The sequence below is a fragment of the Schistocerca gregaria genome, chromosome 1, assembly GCF_023897955.1.
Source record: "Schistocerca gregaria isolate iqSchGreg1 chromosome 1, iqSchGreg1.2, whole genome shotgun sequence".
NCBI classification, from domain to species: Eukaryota; Metazoa; Arthropoda; class Insecta; order Orthoptera; family Acrididae; genus Schistocerca; species Schistocerca gregaria.
The window spans coordinates 684,240,129-684,266,879 of record NC_064920.1 but is presented as its reverse complement, the minus strand read 5'-3'; the positions used below and the strand labels follow the sequence as shown (position 1 = coordinate 684,266,879).

The following is a 26,751-nucleotide window of genomic DNA, read 5'->3' as shown; positions in this document are numbered from 1 at the left end:
TAAACATTTCAGTTCAACGTACTGGGCTACACACAGGACAATCTGTTGTCACCACTTTCATTTGGCGTTTACATTCATTGGCATCATCAACACACAAACAGATTATCATCTTTCAAGATAAGCTAGACTTCAGACTACACTTTACATCAGTCTCTCAGCACAATCAAATAAAGCAATTTCAAACAGATTCAAGTTGTACTGTACTCATCTAGTGATACATTTATTAATTTTATACTGCAAATTATGGCATTATAACTGTGACAAGAGTAAAACGCAAGGAAAACGAAACCCAAAGGAGGAATTCAAAAAGAAATTTCGTGCAGGAATAAAACTGGAGCAACAAACACATTTATAAATCAATATTAATCGCAGGCAAAAATGCTGTCTGCTATGGCAAACCAACTAACAGCCTATATGTAAATGACACCTGCAGATTCACCACCATTCCAAGATTTTAGAATTCTAGAAGGTGTAAGTCAACTACCCTGGCCAGCAAGATCTCCGGATCTGTCCCCCATTGAGCATGTTTGGGACTGGATGAAGCGTCGTCTCACGCGGTCTGCACGTCCAGCACGAACGCTGGTCCAACTGAGGCGCCAGGTGGAAATGGCATGGCAAGCCGTTCCACAGGACTACATCCAGCATCTCTACGATCGTCTCCATGGGAGAATAGCAGCCTGCATTGCTGCAAAAGGTGGATATACACTGTACTAGTGCCGACATTATGCATGCTCTGTTGCCTGTGTCTATGTGCCTGTGGTTCTGTCAGTGTGATCATGTGATGTATCTGACCCCAGGAATGTGTCAATAAAGTTTCCCCTTCCTGGGACAATGAATTCACGGTGTTCTTATTTCAATTTCCAGGAGTGTATGTCAAAACCTGTCCTAGTGTGAAAAATTTGGAAACTAAAAAATTTTGTGTGGAGCAACATACAGAAGTATGTGCATATAAGCATAAGCTGTTGTGCTATATGGCAGACAGAGGGGAGCAAATTATTGTTTGTGTGGATATCAATGAAGATTTTCTGAAAGTGTCCAACAGCAAGCTTGATCCTGAACTATTACTTGGTTCTTCCAATTTGATGTAAGTTATTGATTTTCTTACTTGGGTGATATATGAAAGCAGTACACTGACAGATAATGTTTTTATAGACCAAGATAAATTTAATCAAATAAACACTTTTCCTGTTAAGAATGGGCTGTCTGATCATGATGTGTGCTAGTTACAATATATGACATAGCTCCATACAGTAACAAAAAACAGTCTTCAAAAATACTGTGTTCAATTAACGATTCAACAATTGAAAATTTTAGGGAAACCGGGATGAAGTGTATGGGGAACCTGATGCTAATTTAAAATTGAATCTGTTTATGATATCTTTGAGAGGTTATTTGGAAATAGTTTCCCTGAGAAAACAGTGAAATATAATTGTAAGAAATCATCTAAAAAGCCATGGCTTACTAAAAGGATGAAAAGTTTTGTAAACAGAAAAGGGAAATGTATCTTATAGCTAAGAGGAGAAGTGATCCATAAACAGTGAAACATTATAAAAAGTACTTCAATGTGTTAAGAAAAGTTATTAAAAAGTCCAGAAGGATGTGCATTATGTCTGAGATTAGGACATCTGATAATAAAATTAAAACAGTGTGGAATATTCTTAAAAGGGAAACAGGGCAACAAGAGCACCGGAAGACTGTATTTCTATCAAACTCAAAGAAAAGTTCGTTAACAGGAAGTCTGAAGCAGAAAATATTTTCAACAATCATTTTTTAAGTGTTGTAGAGAAAATAGGACCCAGCTATTCATTAGAAAACGCAAGGCAGTATGTGGAAGATGTAGTACCTATGCAATTTGATAAAATTGAAATTCAACCCACCTCTCCTGCTGAAATTAGGAAAATAAAAAATTCACTCAAACATAAAGGCACACGTGGAATTGAGAATTGATGGCATTTCCAACAGAGTACGAAATGCTTGTCTTCAACAGGTAAGTAGGATTTTCAGCCATATATGTAGTAATTCACTGAAACAGGGCATTTTTCCAGACAGACTGAAATACGCTATTGTTAATCCATTGCATAGAAAAGGGGGTAGGTCTAGTGCTAACAACTACTACCCAATCTCATTTCTAACAGCTTTATCCAAAATTCTTGAAAAAGTAATGTATTCAAGAGTAGCATTACATGTCTAAAAATGAATTACTAACAAAATGTCGTCTATGTTTTCAGAAAAACATTTCAACAGAAAATGCTATATATACTTTCACTGATCAAATACTAAATAATTGAATAACTGCACATCATCCATTGGGATGTTTTGTGATCTCTCAAAGGCTTTGGATTGTGTTAATCATGAAACTCTTCTAGATAAGCTTAAATATTGTGGTATGAGAGGGGCAGTGCACAAATGGTTTAAGTCATATTTAACTGGAAGAATGCAGTAGGTTGAAATCAACATTACAACCAGTCTGCAAAAACCAGCAGAGTCCTCTAACTGGGGAGGTAGCAAGAATGGTGTCCCACAGGGTTTAGTCTTGGGTCCATTATTGTTCTTAATATATATTAATGACTTGCCACTCTACATTCCTGAAGATGCAAAGCTACTTCTTTTTGCTGATGATACAAGTACGGTAAACACACCCAACAAAAAAATCAGCTGAGGAAATCGTAAATAAAGTGATAACACTTTGAACAGAAGTCTCTTGCTAAGACAGGATATTCAAAATTTCTGAGTGCGTGCATTGATGAGAAATTGAATTGGTAGAAACATGTCGATGATCTGCTGAAAAGGCTAGGTTCAGTTAGTTTTGCTATTAGGGGTATTGCAACTTTTGGTGATAAACATATCGGTAAATAAGCCTACTATGCCTATTTTCACTCACTGCTTTCATATGGCATCATATTTTGGGGTAATTCATCATTACAAGAAAAAATATTCATTGTACAAAAGTGTGTACACAGAGTAATAGCTGGAGCCCATCTAAGATCACCTTGCAGACATTTATTTAAGGAACTCAGGATATTCACAGTACCTTCACAATACATGTATTCACGTATGAAATTTGTTATTAACATCACATCACAATTCAAAAATAACTGCGAAGTGCATAGCTAAAACACCAGAAGAAAGCGGGACCGTCACTATCCTGGGTTAAATCTGACTTTGGCACAGAAAGTGGCAAATTATGCTGCCACAAAAAACTTTGGTCATTTGCCAAACACCATTAAAAACCTGACAGATAGCTATCCAAAATTTAAAAACAAATTAAAACAATTTCTGAATGACAACTCCTTCCACTCAATAGATGAATTTTGGATATGAAGTAGTAACTGTAAAAAAAGAAAAAATAATAAGTATTATTATTTTGTATAAAGAAGATTTATGTTACAGTGACACAGTCCACATCATTGCAAAATGTCGTGTTCCATGGAGCAAGTATTAATGTATGTATATATGTAAGTATAGTACATTCCCATGAAGGAATTCATAGAATTTTTCCAAATTGTTGAAACAAAATTAATGCTTAAAGCTTTCTATGACGCTCTGACTATATCACTGGAGACTATAGAAGATATTTGCAATAAATCCGATAAAGAGCAGTTGTAGCAAGAAATAAAATATCATAGGCATGTAGGTGCGAAGGTGTACATTGCTGATAGATAAAAAGCCCAATAAATTCTTCAGTTTATGATTAAATGGTTATTTAATGAATAATTAGATTTACATCACCTACAGTCCAATACTGCTTGAAGATTTTGTCTCAGTCACATCATGGGAGAGACGTTTTTCTAAACTGAAACTAAATTATCTTCACTTTTCAATGAATCAAGAACGCTCAGTCAGTCTGTCCATTTCAATGATGTTACTGAAAAAGTCATAATAAAAGACATGAGAACATGTAGTGTAATAATATCAATAGTATAATTAATTGTACATAATTGTACAGGTTTTGTCTCCAAGCATACAAAATAAAAAGTAATTTTCTAATTCTATTCTTTATCAATTCTGTGCACTCTACCTGATGGTGGCTGTTCTAAATGATGATTCATATCACCTTTGTCTTTTATTACATATATTACAATTACTGGAGCATATTACTCTGAAATGCCAAAGTATTCAAATACAGTGATATGTAAACAGGTAGAATATGGCACTGCGGTCGGCAACGCCTATATAGGACAAGTGTCTGGCACAGTTGTTAGACTGGTTACTGTTAGTACAACGGCAGGCTATCAAGATTTAAGTTAGTTTGAATGTGGTGTCATAGTTTCCGCATGAGTGGTGGGTCACAAAGTCTCCGAAATAATGATGAAGTGGGGATTTTCCCGTACGACAATTTCATGAGTGTATCGTGTATGTCAGGAATCTGGTAAAATATAAAATGTCCAACATCACTGCGGTCAGAAAAGGTTCCTGTAAGAACGGGACCAATGACGACAGAAAAGAATAGTTCAACGTGAAAAAAGACCAACGCTTCCGCAAATTGCTGTAGATTTCAATGATGGGCCATCAACAAGTGTCAGCGTGCAAATCATTCAACGAAACATCAATGATATGGGTTTCCAGAGCTGATGACCCACTTGTTCACGCTTGATGACTGCACGACACAAAGCTTTACACCTCACCTGAGCCTGTCAACACCGACACTGGAGTGTTGATGACTGGAAACACATTACCTGGTCTGACGTGTCTCGTTTCAAATTGTACCGAGCTGATGGTCGTGTACAGATATGGAGATAACATTATGAATCCATGGACCCTGCATGTCAGCAGGGGACTGTTCGGGCTGGTGGAGGCTCTGTAATGGTGTGAGGCGTGTGCAATTGGAGTGGTATGGGATCCCTGACACGTCTAGATATGACTCTGACAGGTGACTTGTAGATAAGCATCCTGCCTGACCACTTGCATCCATTCATGTCCATTGTGCATTCCTATGGACTTGGGTAATTCCAACAGGACAATGCGACGCGTCACACGTCCAGAATTACTACAGGGTGGCTTCAGGAACACTCTTCTGAGTTCAAACGCTTCCGTTGTCCACCAGAACTTCCCAGACATGAACATTATTGAGCATATCTAAAGATGCCTTGCAACGTGCTGTTCAGAAGAGAACTTCACCTCCTCGCACTCTTACTGGTTTATAGACAGCCCTGCAAGATTCATGGTGTCTCTTCCCTTCAGCACTACTTCAAACATTAGTCGAATCCACGCCTCTTCGTGTTGTGGCACTTCAACGTGCTCACAGGGGCTCTACACGAAATTAGGCAGGGTTATCAGTTTATTTGGCTCTTCAGTGTGTAAGTAGTTGACTTTCTTGTTAGCCATAACATCTACATTTTTTTCTAATATGTGGGCTACAAATACATCACTTTCTAAGCAGACCAGGGGCTCTCAATTGGGATTGACACCCCAGGCCACCGACTTAGTCCACCACTGCTCACATCACGATTTTCATACAACTGGTTTTTTGGTTTCATATAAAGTTTATTTTAAGCAGATTTCAAGATTGTGGGATACATCATTCGCTCGTTTGTAAATATTGTATATGAATGCACACACACCCGCGCGCGCGCTTGTTGTTCTTGTAGTTGCAGAAACTGCGAAAGTGTACCTGAAGAGCACGTTTCGGTTTTTTTTTTTTCAATAAGAAAACCAGAACATACTGAAATCGAACAGAGTATAGTGATAATAATTACGATAACTACGACAGTATGCTGGTGTTTCGAAATACAGCTACTAGGGATCGCTCTAACGGTACTACTCAGTGGTGCTTGAAAGCTAAAGTGGCGTTTCAAAGTACAACAGAGTTGAATTGTTTGTTCCATGGCAAAAGTGACGCCATTGAAAGCTGCGTGCTCACGTATGCTGCTGCTGTGCCGTTTCAGTACCGGTATGCCACAAACTTCGGCGTCCCATTAGTTGCGTCTGTGCTGTCACCAGTTCGAGTTCTTGTGATAGAGCAGATGTCCCTTACCACAACTGGACTGGCAAGTGAAGCAGGGGCACTATACTGCACACGTGCTAATCACATTCAACGACACAACGCAAAGACACTTTTTACGTTTCGTTAACAAGTCGGGGAAAGGTAACGGCAAGCCTGTCAAGAAAGAAGCGTAGTAGTTGCCATGCTAAACTCGAAACCTTATAACAAATGCAGGACTGATTTTACATTTGCGTATAAATATACAAACATATCAAGTTTTGAAGTGTCATAGATCTGTACTTACTGAGGTAAAGACTCATATATGCTGCCTCTGATTGATATTTCATGATGACAGCAACCCATATCGAAGCACCAAGTTAAACTGTAATTGCGAGCGTGGCATGGCTCAACGAAGAGCCCTGGAGATGTCCTCCTGGAGCGGCATTTGAATAAAAAAAATCCAGTCCTCGCCACCGTACTAAAATATAATGCAAATTACACTGAAACTGCTTAGTCAGTCAGATATAATGTGTTTTTTAATGAGTCAGGTACTTCATTTTAGTATATTCAGCACTGTGTTTTACTCCTAGGAGGTAAACTTATGTGATGTGTTGTATCACACATGATTCCCAGTGACTACTAATGCCTGTTATCCCGATGAGTTATAAAAAAGCAAGTGTCTTTTTAACACTTGAGAGGTTACTCATGTGATTCATCCTCTAGCTTTGATTCGCATACGTGACACAAGATTATGTTTATCATAGACGTTCATCTATAATATCATATTGTTTTGCATATACACAGATTTTGGTCATCCGCGGACGAAATTCGTATTTGCGCTTCCAACTCGGATGACAAATACTGGAATCAATGTTATGTATGTAATCTACCTTGCATGAGAGAGGAATACAGGCCCTCATCCGTACTGTAGTGAGCATATGGAATAATTGTAACTAGCAATAAATAAGCAGTGTGAGATTCGCAGTCGTTTATGCAGCTAATTTTCAGTTTTAGCAACAATCTTGAGTGTACAGATAGTATTATTGGGTCAGTATGTACTGTGACGTCAAATGTTATTTAGCCAATGGGAGAAAAATGTTACGAGTTGCGCAGTGGCAGAATTTGTGTGGGCAGGAAATTTCGGCCATCTTGGAACTAAGTTTGTAATGAGTTGAGGTGGAAAACCAGGGGTTTACATGTTTATTATTGGATTCTGCACCATACCAATGGGTTAGTACATCCCGGAGACAGAAAATAAGTCTTAATATTACGTTTACAGGCTAATCTAGTGCTTCACAACTAATTCCAATCGTCACCTTTCAGTTTGTGATGTGGCTAGTTTGTCACTACAAGCTTGTTAGGTGTGATCATACGACAGCTTCAGCAGTAAATGCCGAGAGGAGCGACATCTGTGCAACATCGGCGTGGTCTTCGCTTGTTAAAGATTGGAACCGGAAGGATTGTAGCCCTTGTCGATTTGTGGGTGTTGTTTTTTTTGCCTTAGAAACGTAGGCTGCACTGCTCCTTGTAACGTCCACCGGCAGTGAGTGAATGTTTCTCTCGATCGTTTTCAGTGTTTCTGGTGGCACATACTGACAGTGCCTAGTAATTGCGTGTGCCGTGATCTCATGTGTTGCACTTGTATTTCGGAATAACACTAAGCAGACTAAAACAGGAACACTCCTGTTCTTCGCTGAAACTGTCTTACATCTGATATGGCAGTGGCGCCTACAGAGACTTTTTTTTGCTGCTGACTGGTAATTTATACTGCGAAGATAATACATTATGATTCTAATGAACTTCAGTGAGCCGTGGGCCTAATTTTAAATTGTATTCTCAGGATCAGAAATTTCCACTGTTTGTTTTCGTTCAATTTGTATTGACTGTACTTTGAGCAGACCGCTTCCTTTTGACACAATACTATAAATGATACTGAAGTACAAAATAAAATTAATTTGATTAGAAGCGGTGGCCGGTATTAATAGAAATGGACAGTTTGTGAGCTGTGCCTCAAACCTCGAACTCCATTTTTACATTGCTTAGGCTATGACAGCTAATACAGAACTCGTTTACTCACATTAGAATTTAGTTACAGCTGATAACACAATTACCATTCAAAGAAGTGGGAAAGGAATCAAAGACAACGTTTAACATAAAATTATCGTGTGGAAACAAGTATGCGACATCAGTAACTTAGTTTAATGCAAACCCGTTCAAAGTAAAACATTATATTTTTCGCAAACGTTTGTTGGCACCTAAGTGTTACAGCTTTGTCGCGTATGAGTACTGCAGTTCGATTGCCTTTTTCATTTAGTTCCACTGCCCTATTTAGATCTGTTAGAAGGAAAACAATCTAAATTTTCTTTCCTCCTCCAACAGAGAAATATGGAAGGTACATTGAGTCATCATCTTTACAGTTTGCCTAACATTTTTCAAGTTAATGTGTATGTAAATGTCTTTCTGTTGTTGCTTGAAGAGTTGTTTATGTAATGTGTACAATGAATTTAGAATAATTGAAGTACTTGTAGCAGTTTGCCCTGAAAAGTTTAAAAATATTTTTGATACATTTGTAACCTTTTATTTGACTTCCACTTTTCATTGTATAGCATTTTCGTTGTGATAAGTAAATTTATGTTAGTGCTTTTAACATTTTCACATAAGTGATTATCATAAATCAACAGCAACGTTTTCTTGTTTGTGAAGGTGTAGTGGGGAAAGGTGTGTTGGAGAACACTTCCTGGCTTCCATGGTAAGAGGAAGTGGAAAGTGGGACCTAACTGGCCACACCACTTCCATTTCTTCCTGGGCCCGCTGTTGCCGCCACCTCTCATTCCTATCTGTGCAGAGAGTGCAGCAATGTCCTCAACCATGAGAACAACATTACAGACTGTGCCTGAATCCCTGCCAGCTGACCATGTCAGCAATACAAAGGTAAGATTTTGTCAGTGGGATGTTTTTGATTTGTGTGGGCAAACGTATGTGTTGTGAAATTTGTGTCCGAAAGGTGTGTGTGGTGAAATTTGTGTCCAAACAAGTGGTGACTGAAAAGGAATACTGATACTGAAATAAAATGTAATAACATTTCCAATTAAGATCTTGTTGGTTGAAACTTTAGCAGTTTAAGAATTACAGCTGTTATGGGGACTCATCATTTTCGCCAAATGTAGATATTGCCATGGCATTGAGAATATTTAGGTTAAAGTGTGCTGCTGTTGAACAGCCCCCAACTGCACTCTCCTCTGCCTTGAAGTCTTGGTTATGTGGACACAGACCAGTAGTGCAGACAGTTCTCTGGCAAGTATTTGACTTATTATAATGAGGATACAGAGTAGCTGTATTTGCTGTCAGATCTGGATTACTATGAGTACCAAACTCTTTCAAGTACCAATGGTGGACTGTACATAGTTTTAACCTTGAAATTGAGCAAACCTGTATCTGGAAGTATGGTACCAGCTGTCTGCTCTGTCTCATCACATCATTAAATGGAGTACTTCAGCCACTCATTAAAATCTAATAGTGTGAAATCTGTCCCATAAGTGATAGTTATTCTGGTGATATCACATTTCTTTGCATCACCAACTCAGTACTTTCATAAATTACCTGGCCTTTGGGCTATGGTACAGATCAGTCTGTAATCTCAACCTTCATTTTAAAGAATAATATAGGATCAAAATAAATATTGATAGTTGTCTGTTCTATCTTTATTTGCACATTTATGATGTGGAATCCCTCACCTTTATTCCATGGGCACAAACTAACAACTGCTCTCAGCAGGTTCAACTAGTATCTCACTACTTTTGACAGTGACACAGTTAATTTTTGAGTGTCAGCTTGTATGTTTTCACATTCAGTGTTGATGTGGTGCCGTGACCAATCCCATTGCGTTTTGTAAAGTAAATGATTTGCTTATTGTTTGGTGTAAGGAATTATTGTTGGTGTGTTATCTGAAATGTATGTTAGAAACCTATTATTCAGTGATGTACTGTCTTGGGTTATCTACAATATTAGACAGAGGGTGTGAGGGCTTGATGTAAACTTAGTAAGTTCTCCTATCCCCCCACCCCTTTCCTCCTCATACATGTGTGGCTTTGCAACATTATTTCCATATTTGTCACTTCTGAAGTCTGTTCCATGATTCACATTTATAGCAGTGGGTGCTGTTGGTTCTGCTGTTTGTATCCCACATTGTACATGTGCACTGCAAGGAATATTAGTACAAATATTTTTTTCTTTTGTCTTGTTTGTGAAAATTGTGGGGAGGGAAACTAAGGCTTGTAATTAAGTTTTGTCTTAGGTTCACTTATATTGATTTGTCTGTTTTTAAAAATAATTATGTAGTGGGAAGGCAAAACTCAGAATAGACATGCATGAGGATGTGACACTTCTGTTGTATTGTATCTTGGTGGAGAGTATTCAGCTGTTCTGCAATAACTAAAGAGACCAGACAAACCAATCCCCTTGTAAATTTTGGTCTTCAAAAATCAAATATTTAACTTACAATGACACAAAGTAAGATAGAAATAAAGGATTAATATTTGGAACAAAAATAGTTTTGAATCTCTCCTCACATTTATAATTTAGAGTTTTTACACCTTCCTAAATCATATTTTTACAAATAGGAAGATGGTTTCTTCCAGATCTTTATCTGATCAGATTTTTTGGTATATCTTTAATGGCTTAATATCTATAGGACATCAAATTCTGACTATCCTCCCTTGGTTTTATTATGTTACTATGGTTGTTATTGTCTTTGGTATAAATTTTAGCAAACTTGTGGTTATTTCTTGATCCATAAATGCAGTGTGACTTGTCACTGTTACAAATGTTGTTTTGAAGATAAAATTGCCTGGTACATCAGTGTCACTATTATTCAAGCACTGCACCTAAATTGACTGAAGCTGTTCCCATCTACAAATATCTCAGTAAGTAATACATTGAATATGCTGTTAAAAGGACAAATTTTAGTACTTCTCATGATCACAAAGCCTATCGCAGATTTTTTTGCTCACCATACAGCTGGATAACCAAATACATTCAGGAATGAATAACTTCCAAGAAAACAGAAATTCACACACAAGATGTAAGCAGCCTGTACTTTTTCCATTCAATACAAAAACCAACAGCAAAAATAAAAGAAACCCTAGAAATACAACCATAAAAACAATTTCATGCATATATTCTGGTCAAAAAACAATTTCCGTAGAAAACTGTGACCACTAAATTTTTGCTGTTGGTTTTCGTCTTGAACGGAACAAGTACAGGCTGCTTCCATCTTGTGTGTGAATTTCTGTTTTCTTGGAAGTTATTCATTCCTGAATGTATTTGGTTATCCAGCTGTTTGGGGAGGGGGGGGGGGGGAAATCTGCGATAGGCTTTGTGATCATGAGAAGTACTAAAATTTGTCCTTTTACATATGTATGTTTGTGAATCTTAAGGAAGCAGAAGTACAAAAATTCCTACTGCTTTGTATAATAAGTAAGTGCCAGCTTTTTTGGTCTTCAGTTTTCTTCATGTAGTGCTTTCTGTGCACCAATAGCAGGCAGATGGCTTTGGCAATTTCAGTTTGTTATTGCAGTGTACAGAAACTGTACTGCAGATAGTAGTTTATTTAAAAGTTATGCCTTGAACTGTTCACAAATAAATACCTTTTTTTTTTAATATTTACTAACTGTGGTGTACCACATGTACAAAATATATTTAGTTTGTTTGAACAAATGAATGAAATACATTCTGCATTAATTGCAGATAATTAAAATGTATTTTCATAAATAGATGAACATTGCTTGTGTGTGTGTGTGTGTGTGTGTGTGTGTGTGTGTGTGTGTGTGTGTGCGCGCGTGCGCGAGTATATACCTATCCTTTTTTCCCCCTAAGGTAAGTCTTTTCCGCTCCCGGGATTGGAATGACTCCTTACCCTCTCCCTTAAAACCCATATCCTTTCATCTTTCCTTTTCCTTCTCTCTTTCCTGACGAAGCAGCTGCCAGTTGCGAAAGCTCGAAATTCTGTGTGTGTGTTTGTGTGTTATATTCATTGTGCCTATCTACCGGCGCTTTCCCGCTTGGTAAGTCTTGGAATCTTTGTTTTTAATGAACATTATGATAACTGTAGATGATACAAATAACTTACATTTTTCTGAGTGACCACATATTATGTAAATTTTCAGTCATCTAAAAATAATGTTGCTTGTCTTATCATGTCTGCTGGCCTGCTTTGTTACAAGGATTGACACCTTGAGATCTCCTTCACTCACTCCCCAGTGGCACTGCATACAGATTTACACATACACAGCAATCACAGTCCAGCTTATACAAATAATAAGAGTGTCAGTTGAAGCTGTATGGAAAACTATTTCCTGAAGCTGGTCTGTGAGCAAGTTTGTGACTTAAGGAGCTTGTTCTCACACTTCATCAGCAGGAAGCTTGCCTCCATTGGTGTAGCAGAAATTTGTGCCAGGTTCCAACAAGAAGAGTGGCAGCTGCCTGTGTTTATCAGGCAGTGACATACTGGATCAATCATGTGCAGTTTAGAATGGGGAGCCATAGTATTTAACCCCTTGATGTAAGTTTTAAGTTTCAACTGTCTGGGCCCAAAATGTTGACATGATCATTCGGTCTTCGTTCTAACAATTGTGCGTGACTTACAGGACGCAAGTATCTCTGTAAGATCAAACTGTCTTAATTTTGTGAAATATTGATGAGTAGCTACAACCACATGTAATAATGGTTAAAAATACCACAAAAGATTTATTTTAAGTCGATACATTATACCAGAAATCAGTATCATTTATCTCCAGTTCCTGAATACATTCAAAATTCGCAAAATTGGCGCTTCTATTAAAAAAAAATCAACAACACAAATCAATAATGTTTTAGGATGTGATATCATCCAAAACATACAGTTACATGTAATTAAAATTTGCATCTCTTGCACTCCTACAGTGTTTCACTGCATTTTTTTTTTATTTTATTTTTAGCACAAACGTTACATGGACTTGATGCCTTGATTTTGGTGCTATTGTGTCAGTGCATAGGAGAAAAAGTTCAGTGTTTTGCTTGCACTCTCTCTGGTAAATCTTGGTATTAACACTGGTCCTTATCCTTGATAATCTGGTATTGATATATTAGTCAGTAATGATTCGGCTATTTGTATCCTGTAACCAACATTACTTTTTTCCCCATTATTTAGTTTGTTGCAGAAAATTTATAAATCAAAAAGACAAATTTCTGACAGATAAAATAAAATTTTCCAATATCTTTCATACATTTTCTCATTATTGGAAGCGTGCTAGTATTCAGTCTTGCCAACCAATTCCAATCATTCCCATTTGTACCCAGTAACATGGCTTGGTTTAGAAGAAAGATTGAATTCTTGTGTAATCTACTGATTTGTGTCATGTCATTATTATATGAACATTTCACATAGCTTTCGTTTTAGAGCGAGTGTTACATTGTAGATCATTATTACATATTTCCTCGACTTAATTTTACTTTACAGTACTTTTTTTTGGCATATTCTTTCTGTTTGCATGTACTGTGCCAATGACATTTGTTTTATAATTGTGTTTTAATGTCGTAAATAAATTTGGTGAATAGTACAAATTATGTAGGCATAAAATGTGTCCTCTGTGTAATACCTACTGTAATAGCTCTTTGACAGCACTTCGAGGTGCAACCATCACTGTTTATCTTATCATAGACTGTATGTATTGTGAAGTCATAGCAATAACCTGAATCTGGCTCACATAATTTGTAAGATGTAATACTGGATCATATCATTTTGATCAATTGAATTGTTTGTAAGATATGCATCTCTTAAATTTCACGAGTGATACATCAGTAGTAATGTTCTGTTTCATTGTACAAACTGGTATAATTTTTTGATTCAGATACTTGATCACAGATTTTATTTCACTCACTTTGTCTTTATTGGCAGTCAGATTATTATTTGCAAATGTCTTGTAATTTGCAGATACATTTATAGCGGCACTTTTTTCCTGAATTTAGATGTTTCTGTAACGGCCCTTTTTGACCTGTTCAGTTGAATTCTTGGTTTTTCACTGGCATGATTATAATGAACAATGCAAAATATCTTTTAATTTCATTACAATCCTCAGAAAACCAGTCGTTATCAATTCTGTTTGGATTTGTTCTGTGTACTGGTTACAGAATTCTCCCATAACGTGTTATCAAATATTGTACTAAATTTATCTAGTTCTGTTTTACTTAGTCCTACCTGATGTAAGGTTGCCTAATTTAATTAAGCCAATAATCATGGTATAGTTCCAGATTTTTGAACTCTTTCAGAATTTCTTTCCAAATCCAGGGCTTAGTCTTTGTCAGCAGTATCTTCCTCAATAACGAGTCACCTGCATTTTTGTCATATGGTACTTGTGATGTCACTACTTTGCCTGTTGGTGGCAGAAAGATAAACATAATGCTCGCTGTTGTCATCACAACATGCTTTGAAAACATTTTGTAGGGATATGTCCTAATATTCAAGAACTGAGAACTGAGAATAACATGTAATTGGGTGTGATATAAAGGGAGAATACTGCATTTACTAGAGTATAAGGCAAGCCCCCTTTTTAGGCACTTTGAGACGAAATTTATTTTTGCCATATTCTGACTAATCAGAATTAAAAACTGCTTAACTGACATAAAGTATCTGCCAAAAAGTTAACATTATAGGTATAAACTTATGCCTTTTAGTGATTGTTTACATTTTAATAATACTGGAAGAAATAAAGTAAACAAAATGAAATGGTTTATATCAATTTTTGGAGCAGTTTCTTTTCCAACTTGCTTTATTTGCTAACCATGTAGCCTGTGGTATCGCTGTTATTAATCATCATCATGATTCTAGTAGAACAGCTTTGAAATTAGATCTTACTTGTCACAAATATTAGGCTGTTTCTTTGGCATGTGTTGCTAGTTCTGAGGTTGCTGTTACGGTGGGACCGGAGAACACAGCTGTATTTTCTTGTCTACATATCAGATTTTGCTCCTATACTGATATGAGAATGTTCCAATGTCTCTGGCCTCAAAACGTATTGCCTGCTCACCACTCTTATTGTCTATGTAGACACAGGTAACATTGGAGTAAGAAGCACTTAATATGTCACTGGCATACACTCTCCTGTAAAAATGAGTACTATTGTTCCGTATTTGTTCAATTTTTGAATCTGTTCAATTCTGACTACAAACTGATTTGGGCAAACTGCACTTGAAATGTGGTAGGTATTCATAAAAGGCCAAAGTATGTGATATAGATTCTCATGGTTAGCAGCACACAAAATTTGTTGTGTGCCCACTGCTTCCCTATCTGTGGTTATCATGGCTCTCAGCCAAGCTGGTGTGACTGTTCCACTTCCAATCCTTCAGTAGTGCTGAGCTTGAGCACCTGCAAAAAACACTTTGCAATATCTTCTAGACTGCAGATCATATGTAACACTTTCAGCTAATGTCTAAGTAGAAGATCACGTTTACAATTCAGTCCCATTCTTGAACTGTCACTTGTCCCATGATACAGTGATGTCTTTTGGTACTATCTCCACGATGGGTCTTGTTGCTGTAGTTTATTCTCGCAGTAACAGTTAGTCAGTTTAATAAGATTTATTTCCTTTGTTAGACATTTTATTCTGGATTAATTTTCTAATTTTCCTTCTTGTATCAATTGCAACTTTCAATCTTTTTCTAAAACTGAGTAAGAGCTGGTAATATTTTTAACTGGTATTCTAATGCATGAGCAGTGAAAGAATTTCTAAATTGCGATCCACTTAGGGGATGTTCCATGCCAAATCAACACAGTGTCCAAACCTCACCATCTGATTTTTTTGGAATTTGGCACTGATCTATTGTTCGTATAGACTAGGATGTCCATTCGTCCCGGTTTTTCCGGGACAGTACGGTGATAGTGTGGCAGAACAATTGTAAAAAGTGATTTGGGATCATCTGAGTGCATGTTGTAAAGGTAAACTTGTATGTGTACTAAATTTGTCAATACAATATTTATGTCCTAGTTTTTTTTCCCCCCAGGTTTTTCTCTAATTTATTTTAAGTGTCCCCTTTTTCAGTGAAAATGAAATGAACACCCTAGTATATACTTAGAAAATTATAAAATTTTACTGAGTTATGTAAACTTGTATCTGAATTTCATAGTTTTTAAGTTATTATAAAAGGGGTCAAAAACAGGGAACGGCAGTTTTTAGAGTTATTGTAGAAGCTTTCCCAATTGAGCTGCAGACCTGCAATAAATATAATTTTACAGCATTTTTCATGCACTTTCCTATGGTATGCAAGAATGTAAAGGTTAATACAAGAATATTATTTTCAAAACAAAATTTGAAATTTTATTTTTTTTAAAAAAAGGTACGTATTTTTAAATTTTCAGATTTATTCCATGAGTATCTTGTATTGTTGTAAATCACAGGCCAAAATATAAAATTGGTATTGATTATTTCTTTTTTTAATAAAGAAATTAAGACTGAAGCTCTACTTCTAATGATTCAGCTGTGTTCTCATGTTAATTGTTAGAATAATACTCTGTCATAGTGAGTGCAGCACTTCCTGATTGGATGTATTCCGAGTTGATTATGTGTAATAAGTTAGTTACTTGTGAACTCATGTTAAAGATTACTTTTTGTTTTGGCCAAATATGCAGAGCTTCAGTAAAACAAGGTGCTATTAGAAGCTATCAAATGACTTAAAATCAATCATGAAAATGTAAAAGGTTTGGCTAATTTTTGAGAATTGATTTTCTACTGTAACATTAAGTGTGTTTGAGTCGTCACACCCCCCCCCCCCCCCCCCTGCTCAAGATGGAAAAAGACACATTGAGAATACAATGTTGCAGTCCGTTACAGAAAACAAATCACTTTGTTAGAGACAGCATAAAGCTCAGGCATGTCATATGGCGGATGCTTGAAGTGTGTCCACAAGTAGACAGTTGTTCAAAAATCTGTGATAAATGTAGAAAGGAAGCTACTGTGTTAAAAAATGCACAGTCCCTAAGTGACAAAAATGTTGAAATGATCAGTCTCACTCAGAATTATTGCACAGTAATACAGAATTTACAACTACTTCAGAGATCGTTCAGCCACTTAATATATCTATTGAACAGTTGGGCGAGTCTCCCATTGCCAAGAGAAGAATGAAATACAAGAAATGTTACACATGAAAAGTAAAAAAAAGTTTCCATAACTGTGAAATTTAAACTTCTTTATGCTTCTGCTGAAAGTTTGTCATCAGAAAGCAATAGTGGTGTTGAGAAATGGGGGGGCAAAAAAAAAAAAAAAAAAAACTGAGAAACAAGTTTTCCAGTTTTAAAATTTGGATGAAAAGGCTAAAACTTCTAACATGTTTACCAGACAATTGGAGCATTAGAAAGATAATGCATGAATTTAATGTGCTGAACTACATAGCCAGCCAGTCACAGTCACAAAGTTCTTAAAGAAAAAGGCTTTTAGGAAGTTCCAAATTTAAAACAAGAGAAAAGCTTGCCAATAGAGACAGTCGAAATTTTACTTTTGTTTTATGAACATGTATGAGGTGAGTTCAAAAAATTCTGGAACATTTGTAATTTCACACCAATGGTTTGTTGTAGCAAAATGCTGTTGGCATCCCTGCACATGCCCATTTTTAATGTGTAATTGCTGGAAGTTTCACTGTTATATGTCTTATTGTTCAGTGCTACACTGAGTAGAACGTAGTCATGCAGATTGCAAATTTTGAGATGACAGAGTTATAGAAATGACACATCTGCATTAAATTTTGCGCGATACTCAAGAAAATCTTTACAGACACATACTAAATGATGCAGGAAGCCTACTATGATGAATGCTTAACTCACACTTGGTGTTAAGAATGGTTCACACCATTTAAAAATGACCAGATGGGAGTTGAAGATGACCCTCGTTCAGGATATCCTTTGACATCCACCGATGACACTCATGTCAGGAGCATCAACGAAACTGTGCGAGCCAATTGGAGACTGACTGACTCAGAGATTGCAGAAGAATGGAACATTTCAGTTGGATCATGCCATGAAACCCTGACACAGCATCTTGGAATCCATTGTGTTGTCAAGTTTCGCTTCACAATCTTTGAAGAGCTTTTGGATTACACAAATGAGAACTTATCACGCAAATGAGAACAAGATGTTCTGTAAGAGAATCATAACTGTTGATGAATGAGACGTATGTGTCTATGGTTATGGTGTTGTGACGGAGGGTCAATCTTCACAGTGGATTGGGAGAGGTTCTCAAAGACCAGAAGGTGGCCATCAGGCCCGCTCAAATGTCAAAGCCATGCTGATGGTTTTCTTTGACTGAAGGTTTTGTTCTTAAAGGCCAAACTTAATTGGTGGTACTATCAGGATGAATTGCGATGCCTGCGAGAAAAAGTGAGAATGAAATGTCCTGAAATGTGGTGAGACAGTTCAAGGCTCTTGCATCACGATAACATGCCCGCACGTTCATTCTTTTTGGCACATAACTATTGCACAAAAAAATAAATCACTGTGCTGCCTCATCCTCTGTACTCTTCAGAAATGGCATTTGCAGACTTCTTTTTGATTCCAAAGTTGAAAACACCTTGAAAGCACAAGGATTTGCAACAGTAGATGAAATAAAAGAAAATTAGCTGATGGTGTGTCGTGCAATTCAGAGAGGCATATCAAGACTACTTTCGGAAGTGGAAATGGTGTTTGGATTAGTGTATCAGTTATGGAGGAAAGTATTTTGAACGAGACCATTCACAATAAGTTAAAGATAAGCACAGAAAAATGTTATGGGCAGAGTTCCAGATTTTTTTTGAACAGACCTTGTATTTAGTTGGGCAGTGTTAGGGATTAAAGACTACATGACAGTTACTGATTTAGATGTAAGTAAATCAAAAATTTTAAAGATACTCATATTGTGTACCCTTACGGAAGTATACAAAAATTTTAAAGGTGGTGTTTCCAACATAAAAATTGGTTTCTCTAAATTTGCCGAATGTGACCTAACATTGTTATGTAAGCTGGTCAAAGTGGCACATATGCACTTTGTGTGTGTGTGTGTGTGTGTGTGTGTGTGTGTGTGTGTGTGTGTGTGTGTGTGTGTGTGTGTGTGTGTACAAATCACCAAAATGTGAAACTAATGATAGAAAATACTAAATTGAAATTTATGACAAAAGGTAAAGTTCGAAATTACAGGCAATGCCTCACGAGTACCTTGTAACCCATCGTCTATTGATTGCAACATGGGGAAATGTGCTTACTATCCAGGAAGAACTGAAATGCATAAAATTTTGGGAGGCTTCTTCACTCAAAATTCAATTGAAGAAACACCATTTCCCCAATGGATTTCAGTTGACCATTGTTATTTTGTTTTTAAAATGGGTCTGCTGCCCAGTACAAAAAGAAAAATGACCTCTTAAATGTCTGTTTAAGTGAGTAAGATTTTAAAGTAGAAGCAGAGTGGCACTTTTTTGCCACAGCACATGGTAAAGGGGCTTGTGATGGTGTTGGAAGATCTGTAAAGACTGGCAGTTCACGCCAGTTTGTAAAGACCCCATGAAAACCAAATGCAAACCCTACAGCAACTTTTTGAATGTGCAGTAGAAAACATTACCTATGTAGATTTCGCTTATTCATCTCAAGAAGATTATATTGAATCAATGTTTCTTGATAAATCACTTTGAACAAACATCAACCATCAAAGGAGCTCATCAATACCATACATTCGTTCCAAAAACTAGATCAAAAATATTGGTAAAAAACTTTTCTTTGGATTCAGATGTTTGTAAAAAGGAAGTGTCAAAATCTGATAAATTGGAATTAGCAGACATATTGGACTACTTCACTACTGTCTATCAAGGAAACTGGTGGCTCAGTTGTGTCTTACAGAAAAATGAATAACTTGATGGAGTAAAAATAACTTTTCTTATTCCAGTTTGGTCATCTACATCCTTCTCATATCCAAGAATTGCTGATATTCTTTGGATGTTTTGATGAAAATAAATCTCATGACTCCCACTGGAAGAACTTACACTTTACTTGAAAGTGATGTGTACCAAATGGATGAAGCCTTTTTAAACTTGAAGTGATAAATAGGTCCTGTTAGTTTTACTCAAATCTTTATCGCGACAATGTTCATGTTTATTTTCATGAAAATGTCAATATTAGTAATGTTACGTTAATTAACATGAGTACATAGTCTAATTATTGGAAATGGAGCTTCAGTACTCGAAATTGTTGTTGTTATTATTATTATTATTATTATTATTATTATTATTATTATAATTATTATTATTATTATTGTTATTTACTAATGAAGAAATTATCAACCTAAATTTATATTTTGCCCTGTGATTTACAACATTACTAGCTACTCATGGGTGGAAAAATTGGTAATTTTAAAATATGTACTTCTTGAAAAAATTAAATTAAAATTTTAAATTATGTTTTGAAAAGAATATTCTAATATTAACCTATATATTATTATAATGCCATAGAAGAGGGCATGAAAAATTACGTAAAATGGTATTTATCACAGGTCTGTAGCTCAATTAGGAAAGCTTCTACAGCAATTTTTTAAAAAAGCTGCTATTCCCTGTTTTTGGGCCCATTTTCGATTAACTTTACAGCCCTGTAATACAGAAATACATTGACATATCTCAGTAGAATTTCATATTTTTCTAAGTCTATACTAACAGTACATCTGTGCTAAATTTCAAGAAAATCTTAGACAGTGATGTAGAAAATTGTATTTTTGTGTTGATTTGACATGGAATGACATGGAATCTTTGTACATCATTACAGCCTCCTATAACAAAATAAAATATTTGTCTGGGTTCTGATTCAACTAATGTTTACTGTAGGACAAAATTTTCATTTTTGAATATTACCTTTACTTAAAAAGTGGCATTACATCTACATCTCATGTATACTCTACAAACCACCGTGTGGTGCATGGTAGAGGGTACGTCCCATTGTACCAGTTGTTAGGGATTCTTCCTGTTCCATTCACATATGGAGCATGGGAAGAATGATCGTTTGAATGCCTCTCTGCATGCAGTAATTATTCTAATCTTATCTTCATGGTTCCTTAAAATAATCATTTAAAGTTGATTCTTGAACCTTTGTTATTAGCCTTTTCTTGAAGCTTTGGTGTTGGTCTTTTGTTGAAACTTTATCACTTTCTTGGAATAATTTATGTCTATCTTTAAGAATCTTCCAGTTAAGTTCCTACACACACACACAAAACTGGTTGCACGAGTGATTTGTAAGTAGTCTCCCCAGTAAACCAAAGTCTACCACCTGCTTCACCGACAACTGAATCTATGGGGTCATTCAATTTTATATCTGCATGAAGTGGTACACCCAGATATTTGTGTGAGCCAATCTTTGCACCCCTTTGAAATTGTATCAAGATCTGACTGAATGTTTATGGAGCTTCTTCAAATAGTACTTCATTATGAGTAACTGCATTGTCTGCAAAAAACCTGATTTTACTATTAACATTGCCTGCAACATTATTAATATACAGCATGATCAGCAAGGGTCCCAACACACTTTTCTGGGGCACACTTGAAGTTAATTCTACATTTGGCGATGATTCTCCATCCAAAATAACATGTTGCACCCTCCCTACCAAAAAGTCAGTCAGAAATTTCACTTGATACCTCATGTGATCATACTTTCGACAGTAAGCATAGGTGTGGTATTGAGTCAAATGCGTTTTGGAAATCAAGAAAATACTGTATCTACCTGGTTTCCTTGATCCACGCCTTTCAGAATGTCATGTGAGAAAGGTGGGAGTTCGGATTTCAAAATCCATGTTGGTCGGCATTGAGAAGCTCATTCTATTCAAGAAACCTCATTATATTAGAGCTCAGAATATATTCTAAGGTCCTACAACAAATTGATGTCAAGGACATTGGACAGTACTTTTGTGGATTACTTCAACTAACCTTCTTATTGACTACCCTTTTTATAGAGGGGCCTGCAATAGAGTATAGTTAGAAGCTACAAATTCAGTATAGAATATGACAGAGATTCCATCGGGGCCTGGAGCTTTGTTCAGTTTTAATGATTTTAGGTGTTTTTCAACATCACTGAAACTAATACTTACTTCATTCATCTTTTCAGTGGTACAAGACTTAAATTGAGGCAGTTCTTCTAGGTTTTCTACATCTGTGTCTATAAAGATACTCTGCAAGCCACCGTACGGTGCATAGTGGAGGGTACCCTGTACCACTACTAGTCACTTTCTTTCCTGTTCCACTTGTAAATAAAATAGAATGAGAAAAAAATCATTGTCAATATGCCTCTGTATGAGCCCTAATTAATCGTATCTTATTTTGGTGGTCCTTACGCACTGTGTATGTTGGCAGCAGTAGAATTGTTTTGCAGTCAGTTTCAAATGCAATTTTTCTAAATTTTCTCAATAGTGTTTCTCGAAAAGAACATCGTCTTCTTTCCATGGATTCCCGTTTGAGCTCCTGAATCATCTCCGTAACACTTACATGTTGGTCAGACTTACTGGCAACAAATCTAGCAGCTCGCCACTAAATTGCTTTGATGTCTTTCTTCAATCTGACCTAGTATGGGTCTCAAACACTCAATCAGTACTCAAGAATAGGTTGTGTCAGTGTCTTGTATGCAGTCTCATTTACAGGTGAACCACTCTTTCCTAAAATTCTCCCAACAAATCCGAAGTCGACCATTCACCTTCCTTACCAAAGTTCTCACATGATCATTCTATCAGATATCTCTTTGCAGCGTTACACCCAAATATTTAAAGGACTTGACTGAGTCTATGAGGACGCTAGTAATACGGTATCTGAACATTACATGTTTGTTCTTCGTACTCATCCACATTAACTTGCATTTTTTCACATTTACAGCTAGCTGCCATTGATCACACCAATTAGAAATTTTGTGTAAGTCGTCTCGTATCTTCCTACAGTCACTCAACTTCAATACCTTACTGTAACACCACACCACCATCAGTAAGCAATCATAGATAGCTGACTGCCCTGTCTGCCAAATCATTTATGTATATGGAGAACAACAGTGGTCCTTTCGTACTTTCCAGGGGCACTCCTGATGAGACCCTTGCCTCTGTGAAGGAACATTTGAAAACAGTCAGTTTGTCAATTTTAGCTTTTGCTTTGCCGCACTCAATTTCAGTTCCATTCACTAGGGATCTGCTGCGGTAGCCATTGAAGGCATCATGTATTGCTCTTGTGGCAATCAAAGTGTTTCATTCAGCATCTCTCTATCTATTGAACTGTGTTTTGTTTTACACCTATTATGCAGTAATCTTTGTTTCTTTAGAAGTTGCTTTACAGTAACTGTCTATGATAGACAGTTTCCTTTAATTATGAACTGTTCTACTGGGTACATATCTGTCTAGTGCATGATCAGCTATTCTTTTAAATGTGAGCCAGAGGTCCTTTAAATGCCTCCACCTTTGTGCTGAAAGCTTCCTATTCATCATTGAGATGTGACATAAAATTATTTTATATAGTCTACTGAAAATGTATATCATTCTGCTTATTTGATTTGTCCTTTGTACTTTGGTAATCATTGTTGCCACGACCTTGTCATGGTCATTGATCAGTTTCATCATGGAAATCCTCGGAGAGGTCTGGTCTGTTTGTTCCCACCATGAGTGGGGTTCCTATCTATCTATTCTAGGTAGTTTTCAGAGAAGGCATTTAGTAAAGTTTCAGAGGTACCTTATCACCAACACCACCACTAACAAAACTATAATATTCCCAATTAATTGTTGGATGATTTACGTCTCCTTCGATGATTACAGTGTGATTGGGGAACTCGTGTACAAGTGAACTGATGTTTTCTCTGAAGTTTTCAGTTACATCAGGAGAAGAGTCTGGTTGGTAATACAAGGATCCAGTTGTTATTTTATGCTCACCCTTGATACTGAGACTTGCCCAATCAATCTCATATGCAGCTTCACTTTCTGATTTGAGTTTCTTGTCTACTGCAACAAATACACCAGCTTTATTTCCCGTTTGCCTATCCTTTTGATGTACACTTAAATCTTCCCCAAAAAGTCTCACTGCTATTGATTTCAAACAGCTTTCTGTATTTATTATTATCTGAGCTTCACTGCTTTTCAGGAGCACTTGGTAGCGAATGCTTTGGCAGTTTACCATTAGGATTTTAGTACTCTCACCTGTGTGAGGTATTTCTTTTGATCTTTATACATTAGGATTTTAGTACTCTCACCTGTGTGAGGTATTTCTTTTGATCTTTATACAGCTATCGTTACCTAGATAGGACGGAGAGTCGCCTAATCTAAAAATCCCCTGTGAGCACCCCACACGCCGCCAGCTATCTGACATTAAAGCTTGTATGTGGTATCTATATGTGTATGGCAACATTTATTGCAAAGGTGTTCAAATACAACCGAAGTTTGTAATATGATAGGATTTAATACTGTTTCCTCCTGAGCTTCACAAAACTGTGAAATTGTAGTTATTTCAATAGACTGTTGTAGTGGCAAGTTCATTGTTTCTCACGTAGCTCTTGCTCAAGTGCTGTGCAAGTCAGTGTTATGTGATTGTTTCAGCAACTTCGACGTTGTATCAAGCGCTTTGGCGTGTTGGAACAAGAGTGTCATTTGCCAAGCCTACCCTTTCGAATTCTTCAGAATAAATCTGCATGTGACCTCATTAACCAAAGCTTCATCTCTAAATGTAAAACGACCTCTGTAAATGTAAGCTACCCATGTATATTCTATTAAACAATGTAAAAATGTTGACCTCGGCAGAAGTAGTGGTTTAATCTGTGAATAGAAGTCGACCCTATATTTTTCAAATGACGAATTTGGGAAATACCTCATCTTATCTGGTAAATACGGTAATGCTGTATTGTGAGGCAGGTCTGAGCTGTGTGTGGTGGGGTACATCACAGGGTGCAACTGACGTACCATGGGCCAGGTCTGAGATGTTCACATTTGGCCTGGCTGACATACCACAGTTCAGGCATGTACAGTTTATATTTTTACTGACCAATGTACGACAGTACAGGTTCACGATTATCGCATTTGGCACAAATATCAGACCACGAGTCTCACACACCATCATAAATCACGTGGTTAATGACTACCTTTGATTTCTGTTAATGGGCACCTAAACACTGCAGGATATACAATTGAATCACATTCAGTTTCCACATGTATGTCCATTTTTGGAAGTATCAGTTGCATTAAACACATGTTAAAACTACGTATTTATACATTCTCCCTCCCCTCTTAGCATGGTCAGATTTGACGATATTGTTACTGTTAGATTGCTGCAGTTCTTGCCACTTCTTAGTGGTGGGAGTAATATGTTGTGTGCTACGGTCGCAGGTTTGAATCCTGCCTCGGGCATGGATGTGTGTGATGTCCTTAGGTTAGTTAGGTTTAAGTAGTTCTAAGTTCTAGGGGACTGATGACCTAAGATGTTAAGTCCCATAGTGCTTAGAGCCAGTATGCTGTGGGTTGAGGAAATGTGCTGGGAGACAGTGCTGAGAACTTGGCGCATCATACGTATTTTTTGCTGTGTTAGAAATAATGCGCACAACTAGATCAGAAAACGGTAATCCAAAATTTTATTAGTGTGTAATTCAGCCAGTGGTGTCCTTAATTCATGTCTAGTGTTTGACTGATTCTCAATCCATTCTGAGAGACTCTTTTGTGTAGAATGATTTACTTATATTTCATGGTGGAAAAGACAGTGAGACAGTTAAAATATGAAGAGAACTGGAACATTATTCACGAACTGGACAAAAATTATCACATGAAGCATTGCAGTATTGTTTCAACATTTAATATGATAGTGAACAAACTACAAGTAATTATGAAGGAGCATTTTTTGGAAGGAGTAAATGGCTAACATAGTGTGAGGTCTGTTTCCAGAACAAGAAAACATGCTGTTGAAATGTATAAAACAAACTCTTGTTTTGAATATTTCAATTGATGCTAGTGTGGTTTGTGCTGAAGCAACACATTTACTGAAGCAGATTTAAAAGCATCAAATGGTTGGCTTGAAAGATTCAATAAAGGATGTAATTTAGTGTGTAAAGGAGTCTGAGTTGAGGCAGGGTTAATAAACACTGACGCTGTTGAGTCGTGGAAAAATGCTTTTCCATCAATCATAGAAACATTTCCAATGTTGTGTTTAATGCAGATGAAATGGGCTTGTTTGTTTCGTTTTTTACCTGCCCAAACTCTTTGAGTTCAGAGGAGAAAAATGCTGCGGTGGAAAATTTAATAAAGGGAGCTAATTGTCTTATGTTGTAATAAATATGGAAAAGAAAAGTTGGGGCTACTTAAAAAATTAAAATGTGAAGAGGTGCTTTAGAAATTATGTAATTTCCATGTAAATATACATCTAATGCAAAGGCATAGGTAACAACTACTGTATTTGAACAAGTCTTGCATGCCTTGGGTGCATCGTTGGATGTTAGAAATATGGAAATCATCCAGTTCATTGACTGATATGCAGCACATCTGTGAAAAGTCATGTCTGTGTAATATAAATGTAGTGTTTGTTTCTCCCAACTTTACAAGTCATCTTCAGCAATTAGACCAAGACGTTTTAAAGTGCCTGAAACTAAAATACATGAAAATTCTTGTACAGAGGAGGCTGGCCTATCTTCATACTACAGAGTGAAAGATAATGATATTCGATCCTATGCATTTTTTAAGACGTGCCTAGGATTTTGTGCAAGAAAGCACAATCTCAAACTGAAAGAATTGCAGCACAAAATGAGGCAAGAAGAAAATACTATCATAGTGTTGTTAAATGTGATGAGGGCATTGTCGTCTAAG

At 36.7% G+C, this 26,751-nt stretch overlaps 1 protein-coding gene across 27 annotated transcripts in view; it reads left to right on the top strand.

Annotated features, from left to right (window-relative positions):
- Positions 1-7,045: 7,045 nt before the first annotated feature.
- Positions 7,046-26,751, top strand: part of LOC126363857 (serine/threonine-protein kinase MARK2-like) — a 284,053-nt gene continuing 264,347 nt past the window's right edge. For 16 of the 27 annotated variants that reach the window (XM_050008038.1, XM_050008036.1, XM_050008028.1 and 13 more), the window contains exons 1-2: positions 7,046-7,153; positions 8,627-8,854. In XM_050008038.1, coding sequence (XP_049863995.1) covers positions 8,780-8,854 — 75 coding nt within the window. In that variant the 5' untranslated portion in view covers positions 7,046-7,153; positions 8,627-8,779. Of the gene's footprint in view, positions 7,154-7,246; positions 7,681-8,626; positions 8,855-26,751 lie in introns of all 27 variants that reach the window. The other 11 variants (XM_050008041.1, XM_050008037.1, XM_050008030.1 and 8 more) reach the window with 5 other exon arrangements.